Below are 15,466 nucleotides of genomic sequence, written 5' to 3'. Positions count from 1 at the left end.
TTCCCAAGGGCCAACTCTTCTTTTAGTACACATTCTATGGAAGACAATGCAGTCAGTGTCTGTGGAGTGCTTTGAGAAAGCACACCATTTTAAATTTAGTAGTGGTTTAGACCATGGGTGGGCAGTAGGTAATCTCCAGATGTTTTACACTTTCGTTCCCAGAAGCCTTTGCCAGTAGTGGCCAATGGTGAGGAATGTTGGGAGTCCAAAACACCTGGAGATGTCCACCCCTAGTTTAGATGGCTCACCAGATTGGTAAGGTGTGCTATCCCCACTTTGAAGATCTGTATCTTCTTTACTCCTTTCACTTCATAATGTAGTGCAGCCTTCTCCAACTTGGTGCCCTCTTATGTTGTGGACTACAACTCCCAGCATCCATAACCATTAGCCTTGCTGGCTGGGGCTGATGTGTTATAGTCCAAAACACCTGGAGGGCACCAGATTGGCAACAGCTAACGTAGCTGTTCCAGTGCACCCTCTTAATGTTCCCCTTTTATTAAACAATCAATTTAGTACACAAATTGACTAATGCTGCAGGCAAAGTGTGATGATAAAAATGCAATGCTTATGGGAAAACTGCTGACACTACATCAGATGTTCCCAAGAAAGAACAGGAAAGGATTCTAGTGGCATGTCAGAGCAGGTAAAGTCCTGCCTGGAAGGCAGGTTGCAGGATTTGATGTCAAAGTGATGATAGGTCAACGGAGAAATTAAGGTTTTTAGTATGAATGTGGATGGGGAGCAGTGCCCCCTCCCCGTTAATATTGCAGGCTAGAGATAGGACTGGTTTAGATTTCCAGCCTGCATTTTCCCTCACCTGTTTCAGCTGTTCCACATGCAGGTGCTGCAATTGGGGGGAGGGCTTGGAGTTCGTGCCACAACATCTCCCTAATACTGCAGAGGGGAAGGAAGACTTCTCTGCATAGCCTCTCTTGCCATCATGGAAACAAGGTGGGCAATGTCCCAATTGGAGACCGGCCTACAGTGGGATCTTCTCTCACCGGGCTTCAAACAGACTTCACAGTTCTAAAATGCTGGGAATGCAGCCGATGGAGGAACTGCACCTCCACCAACCACGTGCTGTTCTCTCCCATGGGGAGATGCCAAGGTTCCCTTTTGCATCACCTGCAGACACATGGGGAAATGATGTGAATTACTCTTCTACTCTACCTATTACCACTTCCTTGTAATATGACAAATGCTCATGACTTTAAACACCCCTCTCCTAGGGAGCAATCCTATCTAGATAGGTGGCCGCCTCCAAACTGCTATCCAAAGCAGGGCAGAAGAAACACGGAGGGGATCATTCCCTCCACGCTTCTCCTGCCCTGCTTTTTCAGCTAGATAGCGATTGCGGCTGTCTAGCTGCGGGAGGATGGAGCGGGGGAGGAGGCTGCTATACGACACGTAGGATGTATCGTACAGGCAGTTACACAATCCCCGCCCCGGAACACCCCCGGCCACGCCCCTTTTCGGCCGCTCCGCGCTCCTCTTGCAAGCACGGAAGACGGGGCTGTTCTGCGCTGCCTTTGAGGCAGCACAGAAGTGGGGGGAGATCAGTTCTCCGGGAAAACAACGTATCCTATGGCCTTCTAGCCTCTGTCTAGTGGCCATAGGGTTGCTCCCCTAACGTATTAGTTTTAAATACATCTAGAGACACGAAGTACTATTTCAAAACCCAAGGTTTATTCTTAAAATGACTCTTAAAATTACAGGAGTGAGGTGAGAGGAGAAATTACATTCAACTTTCCTTTTCTGTTATTTTTAGGGCCAGGTAAACAAAAGTAGAAAAGATTTATTTTGTTTCACAACTTTCATCAGCTGCAGCTGCCAAACCAACAAAATACAGAAACTAGAACAACGGGACCAAGAAGCTGCTCATCAAAATCCCAAGGTATGCAAACGTGTAGCTTGCATCAGCGGAAAAAAAAAAGATTTAAAGACATGTGTGAGCTTTGAAAGTTCTGGCTATAAAATTATGTAAGAGCTGAATAAGAAATGTTAAAGAATAAATCATTTTACAACAAATACATCTTTGTAAAAATGCAATAAATTACATATATGCATATATATTTATATAGCTGATGAACTCAGGCACACATTTGTACATTGTTCTGGATTTGACTAGCAACTTTTCAGTTTCTTGGAATGTACAAATCTAGCATACATGGTAAGAAAATATCATAATTCTTTATTTCAATACGTAGTTATCTATATAAATCTATTTTTAAAAAAACTCTTTGAAACTTTAAATCTATAAATTAACTATTTTAATAAAATCCTTGTGTTCACAAAATGAATTCTAACCTGGGATGGTGGCCATCCTGTTACCGTAGTGAAATTACTGATCTACAGAGAGAAGACCTAAGGATTACTATAGGCATCTCTTTGTGGTAGTAAAAGGTCCTTGCAAATGTCTTACTCCATTCTTTATTTTTCTTAGTCAAAGAAAACTTTGACTTTGACAAAGTCTGTCAAAGGACTCTAGATATCTAGCACATACTGCTTTTCAGTCTATAAACTTGGCATTTTCCCAAACAACATGTTAGGCTCAAAGACTATACAATAATCAAAACTTTCCCTACATATAATTTAAATTATCACTTTATTTTGTGCTCATTTCTCTAACATGAAAATGCAAATAGGACTGGTAAGAGAAATTCAGAACACACAACTGTTTGCAGTCAACATTCAGCTCTGCTGCATACTTGTTATTAAATCAACCACAAAGAATACCTTCATTCAAAAAAATAGGGGGGGATGCACTCACACCCCCATAATGTACAGTGGTAAAAGTGATGCCAGATTTCTTGGCTCTTACACAGAAGTAAAAATAATCTCTGTCACCATCTGTTTGGATTTAATACGAATGTATTACAGAGTAATTGTATTTATATGCACTACAATCCAGGAGAAACTTATTGTTTTTTTTTAAAGGAAGAAAATATAGTATTAAAAGCAATTTGTTAAATGACTGTACAGCTATACATTCTTTTTAATATTTCCCATAAAATTAGAAGAAAAATCTTAATTTATTTTCACGTACTTTCAATAAGTTAAAACTTCAAATCTGGTGAAAACTAAATGTATACATTAATGCTAAACTGAACAGATATGTTAATATCTATAAATAATTTTACAAATATACACGATGTTATGATATAATTTTTAAAACAAAAAAGCAGACAAGATAAAGAAAATCTCTCTTGGCCTAGATCAGTATATCCTAGACAGGAAAGCTTCTTATTTGGAGAAGGTCTTTTTCAGTCTTGCTTTCAGTTGCATTAATATTTTAGACTCATATACACACAAATATATATAGATATATACACAATTCTAAGTGAATAGAACTTTTTGATACGTTAAAAGGCGCTTGCCTACAGGTACCCGTAATTATTTTCTCCAAGTATTTGTTGGGAGGAGGAAAACGCTGCTAGATTTCTGGCAGAAGGTTGTAGCAATTCATTGTGAGGACTTTTAGGCTCCAATCTGTAATTTTTACACAGCAGAAAATAAGTAAATAAATACAGAAAATAGCAAGACTTTGGGTTTATGATTTTAAGGTTCTTAAGCAAAGCCCAGGAAGAATTTAGAACAAATTAACCACAGCATGCTCGTACATGAAAAATGACCCCCCTACACACTCAACTTACTACAGCTTGCAATGCCTCTGGTCCTTCGTGTTCTTTCCTGCCTGCCTGCATACATTCATTTATTCCATTCTTGCTACTAGTGCAAGAGGCATTTACTCTCCACTGTGGCAAAACCAAGATAACCTTTTAGAGAACTAATTCTTTTTAAGAGTGACTAACACTTCAGAATGGCTTTAAAATTCCCCTGAAGCCGATGACAAATATATATATTTTAAAAAGGTATTTACATATGTGTATGAATCCCTGCAGGCAATGTGGCTTTTGAGCTCCACCAAAAAGATACATGTACTGATTGTTTTCTGAAAGGAATCTCTACATTCTGTACAGACTTCTCTTATAAAAAGACAGGTAACATTCTCTCTCTTTCTCTCCTCTCCTCTCCCTGCCCCTTCCCCCCCTCCAACCCACCCCAGTATTGCAGGCACAGAAAGGTGACTGTGGCATTTTGACTTAAGGCTGAAGGTTCAGCACCTTCTAGATACAATACTGACTGTTTTGGGTGCTGCTATCTTGCAACAGATTGATTCCTTCAGACCAAACAGTGCTTCTTAACTGTTTGGATTCTTTTTACAAAATGGGGGAATTATGCCATGCGCCCTGGCTTCGCACCGATACTTCTGTGCTACGGAGCCAAACGCCTGTGAGTTTTGTTCTTAACCTCTCCTAAACATACATTCATGAGTCTCTTTTTCGCAGTTCTGTCTCTCATCATGTCCTGATGGTGCCATTTGTTTGCTGCTTTGGAAGACAGGGCTCATCTGAGAGAAGATCATGTGCAAATACAGAGTCATCTCCTGACGAGCAGGCACTCTGGGTATCCTGGCCTGCAGGGGAATATTGCTCAAAAGGCACCAACAGATCAAGATACTCCTGCAAGAAGAACAATTGCATGGGTAATAGAGAAGATATTAGAATTGCATTCTAACAGAGAAGACAACTCATTAATACTTTCATAGCAGTATCTCATTCCTCTTTCTTCTCAGGTCAGATCTGGAAATTCCACATCTAGGTTGTACATCTGTACATGAAGATCTGTGGGGAGGGTCACTGTGTCCCAGAACCAAAGCATCACGACTGAAAAGGCCCTGTCTCCTGTGGACACATACCTCACATCCATAGGTGGAGGCTATGCACCCAAGCATCAGGGTGATGTGGTTTAATCACAGCATGCCAGGACTCAAATAGACCAAAGATCAAAAGTAGGAGTCTCCATGCATTGTGGGGCAGGCTCCACAGCCAGCTGTGGTTAACCTTCACTCATTTATACTCCATTACAAGCACAATGTGTCTCCTATGTCAGGGGTCCCCAACCCCCGAGCCGTGGACCGGTCCCGGTCCGTGGCCTGTTAGGGACCGGGGTGCAGTAGGGGTGTGGGAACCCCCCTTACCATGGATCCACAGGGGAGGAGGTGATCCGTCCCCCCCCCCCACCCTGGAATCCTTGCCAACCCTGGCCGGCTCCGCAGCAAGTCCGCAGAGCTGCCGGCCGGCTCCGGCCCTGTTCTTTGCAGTAATAGTCTATTACTGCAAAGAACAGGGATGCAAATGGCGTCTGCTATGCCGATGCCATTTGCGTCCCAGCGGCCGGACGTCTGCCCCTGGCTGGAGCCGGCTGGCAGCTCCGCCGCAAGTCCAGGGCCGATAAAGATTGGGGGGCGGGGCGGAGGGACGGATCGCCCCCCCCCCATGGACCCAAGGTAAGGGGGGGTTCTCACACCCCTACTGCGGCCCAGTCCCATCCCTCCCCCGGTCCGTGGAAAAACTGTCTTCCACGGACCGGTCCCTGGTCCCAAAAAGGTTGGGGACCATTGTCCTACGTGAACCTGCCCAGTCATTCAGTTCTTCCTCAGAGGCTCTGCTCGGAGAGCCTCTACCTACAGATGTGAGGTGTGGGGCAACAGGAGACAGTGCCTTTTCAGTTGTGATGCCCTGATTCTGGAACACCCTCCCTCTGGCCGTTGGCTCAGCACCTTCTCAAATCGCTTTTAAATAGCAGTTAGACTGCTATTGGGCTAGCTCTTCATCACGCTTACGAACCTTATAGTATATTTTACTGGTGTTAGACATTTTCTTCTTTTCTGATTGTTTTCTTTGCTTGTACTATTTTGTTTTGTGCTTATTGTCTTTATGGTGCTCTCTCTTATTTACTTTAGTTGTCTTTTCCTGGTTGTTGTTTTTTAATTGCATTGACTTTAATTATATTGTAAACTGCCTCAGGAATTAAGGTTGCATAAAAATGTTTCTAACTAACTAACTAACTAACTAACTAACTGCACAAATTATGTTCAGTTTAAATGCTACATTACAACCATGAAAATGTGTTCATTTTCATCCCCACAATCTGTTGTGGGGATGACTGAAGCATGCCTGTTATTCATACTCGGCGCAATGTACCCTCACACAGTCTAGAATACTGCGAAACTCAAGCATCTTAGAACTACTTAGTTTCTAAAATTTTAGATCAAAGGTAGGGATCCTGCGGCCCTCCAAATATTGCTGGAGTACAACTCCCATCATGCCTAACCACTGGTAATGCTGGTTGGGGCTAATGGGAGTTGCAGTCCAACAATAACTGGGGGCCCACAAGTTCCCCACCCCTGTTTTAGGTGTGGGTGTAAATTTCAACTCAACAGAATCAGGGCCCTAGTAAGAAAGGAGAAGACACTCACATCAGTTGAAGTCACTGTTAGGACTCGATCCAGGTCTTCAACGAGCTGCTTAAAAGTTGGTCTCTGTGAAGGTACTGCATGCCAGCATTCTCTCATAATCATGTACCTGGGAGAATGGGGATGAGAAGATATGGAGCTCAGTATTAAATTAAATGTTTTGGAAAGTGCACGGCTATTCACCAGTATATATGAGAAGTGGCTGGGGTTGTGTTTAAAACTGAGAGTTTCTGCATACTTGCACTCAAAAAGAAATGCAAGACTACTGAAGCTGAAGTTAAGTCAGAGAAAAACTAACTTGCTGTGAGTGATAGAAAAATGGGCAGAAGGATTGGAACTGTGGAACTGTGCATGCACACATGTGCACACATACAGCCACAGGTAGGACTATCAAACTATTTGTCAAGGAGTTTGAAATTAAGGGGTAAGAGCTTCAATCCATTATTACTACTCAGCTGCAGAACTGAAGAGGCACACTCTGACTTCTGCCACCAGCCAGGAGACCAAGGGCCGCTGGGAGACTGCATTCCCTGCCTTTCACGAAGACCATAATGGCATGGGGGAGACCAACCTGGCCCCATCCATCAGCCAGTGAGAGGGCAGCTGCTCCAATGCTTGCTTTCCCCTTCCCTCCTTTTTCCTTATGTATAGGTGTCTATTAGACTGAGGGCTTGTGAGCAGGGACTGTCTTATATTTTAATATCTGCACCATGCTTAGAATATGTAAGGTGCTTTATTAAGTGTTCAACAACAACAAGAACACACAAATTACCTTCTAAAAATTGCCTTAATGAAATACTGTAAGCTGAAGAAAATAGGCTATGGAGGGTGTTCTCTTTATTAATTATAAACACTAGTAATGTGAAATGCAAACAATCATTTATTGCACAAGGCATCATTCAGAAACCAACTGACCCCAGGGAGAAATAAGCTCAGATTGGTCACTATGCCATAATTGGTAGTTGGGCTGGACTCCAAGTAGAGTCAAGTCAACCAGGCATGGTATCTGTATGCAATTTTGTCATCATCAGGGTGAATAAGACCATCGAAAGTGGCTAACAGGCACCTCCATTCTGTGTGTGTGCGAGGCAGGGTGTGTATGTGCTTCACAGCAGAAACTGCTGAACAATATTTAACAGAGGCTAAACAAAGAGATGTTTACAGTCACAGAATGTGGAACTGGAGAAAATGAATAAAGAACAATCTTTCCCCACATTGACAACTTACAAATCATGGGTACAGTTTGCTGGCTTGTCCATGCGATGGCCTTCCTTTAGGAGTTTGAAGAGTTCCTCAACTGGAATTCCTGGGTATGGAGACCCTCCCAAAGTAAAGGTCTCCCATAGCAGCACTCCAAAGGACCATCTGGGAACCCAAAGTTTTAAAATTCAATGACATTTGGGGAAAGGAAATGAAGAGGTTTTCTGCTTTTGTTACTGTGCAGCCATATATAGCTAACACATCATCAACAGCATGACTAATGTCCTGGGCCATTTTTCTACTAAGCACTTGCACAACTCTGCTGATCCAGCTCAAAAGAAATCCGAAGCACCAAGTCTGAAATTAGGATGAGCCCATCAATTACTCTCTGCTCTCTGTGAAGTCTTCCACTAGTGCCAGTGAATGGAACAAGTCAAATTATTCATGCACAGATTCACTGGATTGCAGGATCCCTTTTCTGCTGGGCATTACAATTGTTCCTATGACTCTGTGTTTTGCTTTTTCACTTTCATTGTTTAAAACGGGGGGCAATGCTTACACATCACTTTGATGAGTGTAGACCCGGTCAAACAATGCTTCTGGAGCCATCCATTTCACAGGCAGCCGACCCTGTAATTATGGAGATAAAAAGGAAATATCCATCAGCAATTTCACCCAGCCAACTTGGCATCACTTGAACCTTCTACTGAAACATTTCTATTAGTGTCCAGACCAAGCAGATGGGATCACTATGCAGTGAAATAATGATCCTGCATACACCACACTGGCTTTCTTCACACAGAGCTTTTATCCTGCAATTGAGATTGCTCCTTCACAGAAGTTTGCGGGCTCTTTACATGACGCTGTGATCTTCCAGGGCACCTCCTGCACTAAATGCCCTTTGTTCCATTTTTAAATAGATCACAGGTAATGAACTATCAAATTACTCCATTGTGTTCCGCTTCAGTTCCCTCTGTGAAAAGAGGAAAAGCAGCAAGAAGAGGAGCGAGATCAATGAAAGATAATGAAAGACTCAGATACAGGGAGAAGGAGGGGGAAAGGGGAGGGGGGAAAGGAAGAACGTGAAAAGGGGAGTCATCGTGATCTTGCATTTAAAATGGAAGCAGAAAGCTTCATTTTAAATGCAGGATTTTAGGCTGGTGTAGAGATGCTCACTATTAGGTTCCCCAATCCACCATTAATATCTCTGGTGTAAATACCTTCAGTGTAAGGCAACAAGAAACCAACAGTCACAGTTTGGGCAAATACTTATATAACATCCCCCCAATCAGTGAACTATGAGACAACATCCTCCCTCCTTGCTGTCCCTGCTACCCATCTCTCTCTTCTCCACACAATCCTAACCCAATCCCCACACCCCAACTCTTTCCTCCCTCCCTCACACACACACATACATACACTGCAGTGGCAAAAGCTTCACGGCTACAAATGCAGTACAACATGGAAATGCTTGTAGTTTGCAAACTGCATGAGCTTGCCTAGGGTGAAATCACAGACAGATTCAGCAGAATTCAAAACTTGTCCAGCAGGAAATATTTGGCTGCTTGATCCCTCCAAACTCCAAGACAGCACTTCTAACTACAGCTCAAGATAAAAGAAGACAAGCTGTTGATTCTGGTGGGAAGTTTAACAACGACAACAATTCCTTTTCTTAAAATAGACAGCTGTCTTTTAGTATCATTTTAAGGACTTTCTGATTTATGCATAAATTATTTACACATCAAAGTGTGCCGGGTCTGTGAGAAGTAAGCAACATTGGGACAACAAGAAATGATGCTAAGATAAATGCAGAAATGGGGGGAAATTAGTTTCTTACAACTATGGCCATTTTATGCTTCACTAATTGCTTGGAACTCTTTCAATGAACTGGCTAGGGAGCAAGGAAGAGGCGACAAAAGGTGAGCCAGAGCTCCAATTCTGCTGGGGGCACAGCATGAGTGGCACTCGGTCCTTTCCAGCTCCTTTCTTTTCCCATACGGTATAGTCTTACTCAGGAGTAAGCCAACCCCAAATGCATCAAAGCCCTGGACACTGTCACACTTGCTGGGAGTAAGTCCACAGATCCCAGTTGGCCTTGGGATGGAGGGACAAGATCACATCTTCCATCACTCAGCTGAAGACAGCATCACATCATTGACACTCCCACCCCTGTATGATTCAAAGTTATCTGCGTATTTTAACACCAGCCCATTCTCCTATGAAATACTTGCATGCAGATGATTCCCTCCATCTACTTCATGCCTCACAGCCTTCCTGCTAGCAACTTATAAAGCTCATAAGCAAACACCCCCTGATACATATCATAGACTATCACAGCAGAAGCCTGCCTGAGGAGGTGTGGATACCACACAGTGTAAGTTGCCTGTGTGCCCTACTTACTTAAACGCTGCTCTTCTTAGGGGACACTCTCCATCCATTCTTCAAGATATTGTGCAACTAAAACATGAGAACTACAAATTCTCTGTCTGAGGGAGACCTATAGACTGCACAGCCCACACGTCATCTCTGACAAGGAGACACAAAAATGTGAACTGTTTGCACAGTACACCTATACCTACCTTCAGATACAGGTGGGCTTTGCAAGATTCTGCAAACATCTCTAAGTGAGCTGCAGCCCAGGCTGAGAATCCTTCCCAATTACAATGAGTAAATCATGTGGCTTAAGAAGCCTCACTTCAGAATATGTATTTGGATCCCTGTTTGTGATATATTTTAATTTTCAGCTTTTGTTCAGAAATGTTTTTCTGAAAGTTGGAAAGCTAAAGTTATAACAAGACATGTGTCATTTCTTGCCTGTCCCCCTCAAAATGGCTGACTATGAGCTTGAAATGTAGAAGATGCCCTGAATATGTATACCAGGTTTTATTGCACTCTCCCCCTTTCTCCAAGAGTAGCGAAATGAGATCTTGAATTACAAACAGAAAATAACATGCAAGCAAAACCATTACCTCACTTTCACTTGGCACAATATTTAAAAAGAATACAAGAACAAGTGATTTGCTCATGAGATGTCCAACACCTTAAATGGCCAAAATTGCCTCATCTTTGGGAGCTTCTCACTCACATTGGTTGTTTTCTTGTAATAATCAATGTTGTGAACATCTCTGGCAAGGCCAAAATCAGCGATCTTCATCATATTGTCTTCAGTGACCAAGACATTTCTAGCTGCCAAGTCCCGATGGATGCACTGCAAAGGGATGGGAAAATCAAGAAATATGGGTTAATTTAAGATGTTTACGGAGAGTAGTAGTGGCCATTTATAGGTCATGAGCTTCCATATCATTCAAGACCAAAGGCAATGAGGATGTCATTTCATTCCTTGCCCTGTGAGAGATACAGACTGCTTCGCAGCAACACACAACACTGGGGCTCTTGCATCAAGTGCAGATCTTCATTTGCCCTTCATGGTTCCCCATAGGTATGCAAGTCTAGTTGTTGCCACAAATCAATAGGTACTAGAGAGCAAATGTAAGATCACACTCTTACGCTGGATTAATGATACTTGTCATCAAAGTACATATCTAGCATTATCATCCACATATAAACAGGTGCTGAAAAAATCCATCTGTTTAAGCGGGAATTAATCCACATCAAGGAACCTTGAATACACAAATTAGATTTTATTTCCAGCTCTGTTTTAATATGGTTATATGGACCTTAAGCTTCCCTGTAGTGTAATCTATTGGTGAAAGTAGAAAAAAATAGAGAAGATGGTGGCTTTGTTAACTGCGGATTGCTCCACCATGTGGAAGTATTCCTTGATTTGCAGGGAGCAGAAATAAGTCTCCGGATCTCTGTAGAACTGTGCCCTATTTCTAGATGTTATTGGGCAGAAGGAGAGCCCTCCAAGGCATAATACAGTCTTCTGCGAAATTCAGTGTGGGATTGGATAGATTCACAACACTGCTGAGAAGTGACATGTACTTTCTAAAATGTTTCCCAAATAAGCTCTTGGTCCAAGCCAAGTGCTGATTATCTAACTCACTCTCTTCTATTCTTTACCAAAGTGGCATACTAATCAATCTTGTAATATTTTGCAATAAAGCATGTGTCTTTTTATCTAAACCTTGGTTTGGGTCTATTGCCGATTTCCCCTTGGTAACCTCCCCATGGTGCACCATGACTCTAGGTTCAAGATCTTTAAAAGAGTGTTAGCTGAGTCCACATCTGTGTTTACGTGCAGGGCTACATGGTAACCGTGCTAAAACTTACTCTCAAGACTCCCATCCACATTTTCCAACAAACTTGCTTTATGTGCATGAAATGCTCTGAAGTGTAAGAATCTAAAATGTGGTAAGCCACTCAAAGTGATTCTCAATTTTGGCTTCTGCTAATATTAGCTACATGTAGCATATTACTTGTGAATTTAAAAACCTGTCTGTGGCTGCCCTGGGACTGTGTGGCCCAGCCATAGAAAGGAAATTAGTCCTTTTTTGGTCCTCTCAATGCTGCTGGAGCACGGATGCTGCTAACAATAATGTGAAAGATAGATGTTGCTTTCATTCAAGGTCCATTATAGACCATGCTTTTCTAAATTGCATTCAAAGACTGAAAAGTCAGCCTGCAGATGATGTCAGAAGCAACTCACTAGTGGATGTTCTTCCTGACTCCTTAAAACTATCTGCAGATACGACTAAAAGAATTCTAAAGTACTTGTATAATTCTTGCTTCACTTTATCAATATGAAATAGATTTTCTCAGATATCAATACATGGTAACTGTTGGGAGTATATTTCTTGCAAAGTTGTTTGCTACTCACTTTCTGAGATGCCAGGTACTCCATCCCACGAGCCACCTGGTAGGCACAGGAAACTAAGTCCTTAAATGTTAACTGTTCCTCAGGCAGCTTGCAGGTATCAAAGGAGTAATCCATGCCAGGTGGCCGACGAGCTCGAAGGTATTCCCGTAAGTTCCCCTTTGATGCATATTCCACCAGAACATAGAGAGGGCCTGGAATAAGATTATCATTATCCACAATGGACTCTTTCTGATTTGCAAGCTCCCATTCTGATGGCAAGATGACATTTTGTACTCTGGCATGCCCCTCCCCTCAGAATCTAGAAGTTCCAGGATGGATATACCTAAAATACTTATATCATACTGCAAAGAGGAACAAACACCATACCAATGTTATATCATACACCTGACAATGGAGTGAGTTACTTTGCTTATCTCTATGGGAAGAATAGCCCATCTGATAGAAAGAGGGGATTGTTTCCTAGTGACACATGTCAGTATCCAATGGTAGTCCTATCCAGGCTAGGCCCATTCACTTCAATAGGTCTGCTCTGTGTAGGAGTATCATCAGATACTGCCCACATGGACCCTGCATTGTGGCCTGTTAAAATAGGGCATCCTATAGCAATAACCACTCTCTTGCCATTATAGCAAGGTTAACAACTCCAAAGTCCTTCACATACACGCTTTGGAAATCAAGGGAGAAGACGAGGGGGATCACATGTATCCAGTAACATCAGCTTGTTCTTTGAGTGCTGAGAGAATAGAGTGTTTCCTGACAACAAGGTGCAAACTAGAAAAAAAAACACACATTTTGATGCTCCTGAAATGGTTCTACTAGTATTTCACCCGGGCTTCACCCAGCATGTCCCACAGGGAAGGAAACCTTCACCTGGAATGGCCAACAAGCACACTGTTTCTCAAAGCCTTGTCTGCTCAAGGTTTTTAACCAGCCTAATACATCCACCTTCATAAGTATGGCTGCCTTATGCATTACAACCACATGGAAGTTCACTCCATTTTATATTCCCACCTCTGGTTAGCACATTAACTGTCTTTCACATACAAACAAGTCTAGAAGGACAACAAAAGGACACCCCTGCACATAAACCTGGCCTTAGTTTTGCCTGCACAGTTCAAGAAGTTAATCTTGGCCTGTCATAGAAAGAGCAAGAAAATACTACTTTTGCATGCCAACTGTAAACACAGAAAATAGACCAAACTGAAGTTTATATGCAGGGATTTAAGAGAAATCTGCAACAGAATCCAATCAGTTCAGATTTCTATGCATCCGACCTGTGGATTCTGCAGCGGACCAGATTTTCCCAAATTGCATGGATTCTGCAGACTGGTTGTTGTTTTTCTGGAATTTTATGCAAATTTAGTCATAGAAAAATATGTAAAATTAAAACACTCCTGATGAAAATGCACATTTTCCCCACAGGCTAAATCATAAAAATGCATGTTCTGGGGGGTTTGTGCATTTGGGGGAGGATTTGCACATTTGCACAAGTGCAAATTTGCACAAATAAAAATTTGCACAAATTCAGGAAATTGTGAAAATCCAATTTCGTCAATGGAATGAAAGGCACCTGCCAATCCATGAAATGCAGACAGAACAGATTTATACATTCCATATATCCCTATATATGTGACTGATTTCATCAATTTCCACAACCTTGTGTTCTAAGTACATACCGTCCTGTGTGCAGGCACCCAAGAGATTAATGATATTTTTGTGCTTCCCAATCATTTTCATCATTTCCATTTCTGACACTAAATCAGAAAGATCTTTGTCTGTGGCATCATCTATAGAATATACAGAAAAGAATTGGAAAAGCAGCAATCAGGAACAAAAATACTTTTATCATGTGCCATACATGGAATTCATTCAGTACCATAATTCATTTAGTACCATATACACTCTTTTGAACTACCGTACAATTGCGCTCATTTCAGATGCCAGCAAGGTTATGCTCAAAATCCTACAAGCTAGGCTTCAGCAGTATGTGAACCGAGAACTACCGGAAGTACAAGCTGGGTTTCGAAGAGGCAGAGGAACTAGAGATCAAATTGCCAACTTTCGTTGGATCATGGAGAAAGCAAGAGAATTCCAGAAAAATGTCTATTACTGCTTCATTGACTATGCTAAAGCCTTTGATTGTGTGGATCATAACAAACTGTGGTGAATTCTGAAAGAGATGGGGGTACCAGACCACCTTACCTGTCTCCTGAGAAACCTGTACGAGGGTCAAGAAGCAACAGTAAGAACCAGACATGGAACAACCGATTGGTTCCAAATTGGGAAAGGAGTACGACAAGGCTGCATATTGTCGCCCTGCTTATTTAACTTATATGCAGAGTACATCATGAGAAACGCCAGGTTGGATGAATCACAGGTCGGACTTAAGATTGCCGGGAGAATTATCAACAACCTCAGATATGCCGATGATACCACCCTAATGGCAGAAAGCGAAGAGGATCTAAAGAGCCTCTTGTTGAGGGTGAAAGAGGAGAGTGCAAAAGCTGGTTTGAAACTCAACTTTAAAAAAAAGAAGATCATGGCATCTGGCCCCATCACTTCCTGGCATATGGAAGGGGAAGAAATGGAAGCAGTGACAGATTTTATTTTCTTGGGCTCCAAGATCACCGCAGACGGTGACTGTAGCCATGAAATTAAAAGATGCTTGCTCCTTGGGAGGAAAGCTATGGCAAACCTAGACAGCATAGTAAGAAGCAGAGACATCACCTTGCCGACAAAGGCCCGTCTAATCAAAGCTATGGTTTTCCCAGTAGTAACTTATGGCTGTGGGAGCTGGATTATAAGGAAGGCTGAGTGCCGAAGAATTGATGCTTTCGAACTGTGGTGCTGGAGAAGACTCTTACGAGTCCCCTGGACTGCAAGGAGGTCAAATCAGTCAATCCTAAAGGAAATCAACCCTGAGTGCTCATTGGAAGGACAGATACTGAAGCTGAAGCTCAAATATTTTGGCCACCTAATGCGAAGAGAAAACTCTCTGGAAAAGACCCTGATGCTGGGAAAGACTGAAGGCAAAAGGAGAAGGGGATGGCAGAGGATGAGATGGCTAGATAGCATCACTGATGCAATGAATATGGACTTGAGCATGCTCCAGGAGAGAACGCAGGGCAGGAAGGCCTGGCGTGCTATGGTCCATGGGGTCACGAAGA

The 15,466-nt window shown here is 42.4% G+C and overlaps 1 protein-coding gene across 6 annotated transcripts in view; it reads right to left on the bottom strand.

The window, feature by feature from the left end:
* Positions 1-1,664: 1,664 nt before the first annotated feature.
* FGFR3 (fibroblast growth factor receptor 3) overlaps positions 1,665-15,466 on the bottom strand; it is a 69,606-nt gene continuing 55,804 nt past the window's right edge. For 4 of the 6 annotated variants that reach the window (XM_084845017.1, XM_084845012.1, XM_084845014.1 and 1 more), the window contains 7 exons: positions 13,976-14,086; positions 12,300-12,490; positions 10,605-10,727; positions 8,079-8,149; positions 7,547-7,684; positions 6,323-6,428; positions 1,666-4,523 (listed from right to left, as the gene is read on the bottom strand). In XM_084845017.1, coding sequence (XP_084701143.1) covers positions 4,362-4,523; positions 6,323-6,428; positions 7,547-7,684; positions 8,079-8,149; positions 10,605-10,727; positions 12,300-12,490; positions 13,976-14,086 — 902 coding nt within the window. In that variant the 3' untranslated portion in view covers positions 1,666-4,361. Of the gene's footprint in view, positions 4,524-6,322; positions 6,429-7,546; positions 7,685-8,078; positions 8,150-10,604; positions 10,728-12,299; positions 12,491-13,975; positions 14,087-15,466 lie in introns of all 6 variants that reach the window. The other 2 variants (XM_084845016.1, XM_084845013.1) reach the window with 2 other exon arrangements.

Source organism: Heloderma suspectum, chromosome 3, assembly GCF_057233095.1.
Source record: "Heloderma suspectum isolate Gila_16-S chromosome 3, 16-S_ref, whole genome shotgun sequence".
Taxonomy (NCBI): domain Eukaryota; kingdom Metazoa; phylum Chordata; class Lepidosauria; order Squamata; family Helodermatidae; genus Heloderma; species Heloderma suspectum.
Note: the sequence above shows the minus strand (reverse complement) of the source record. Positions and strands in the feature narration are given on the sequence as shown.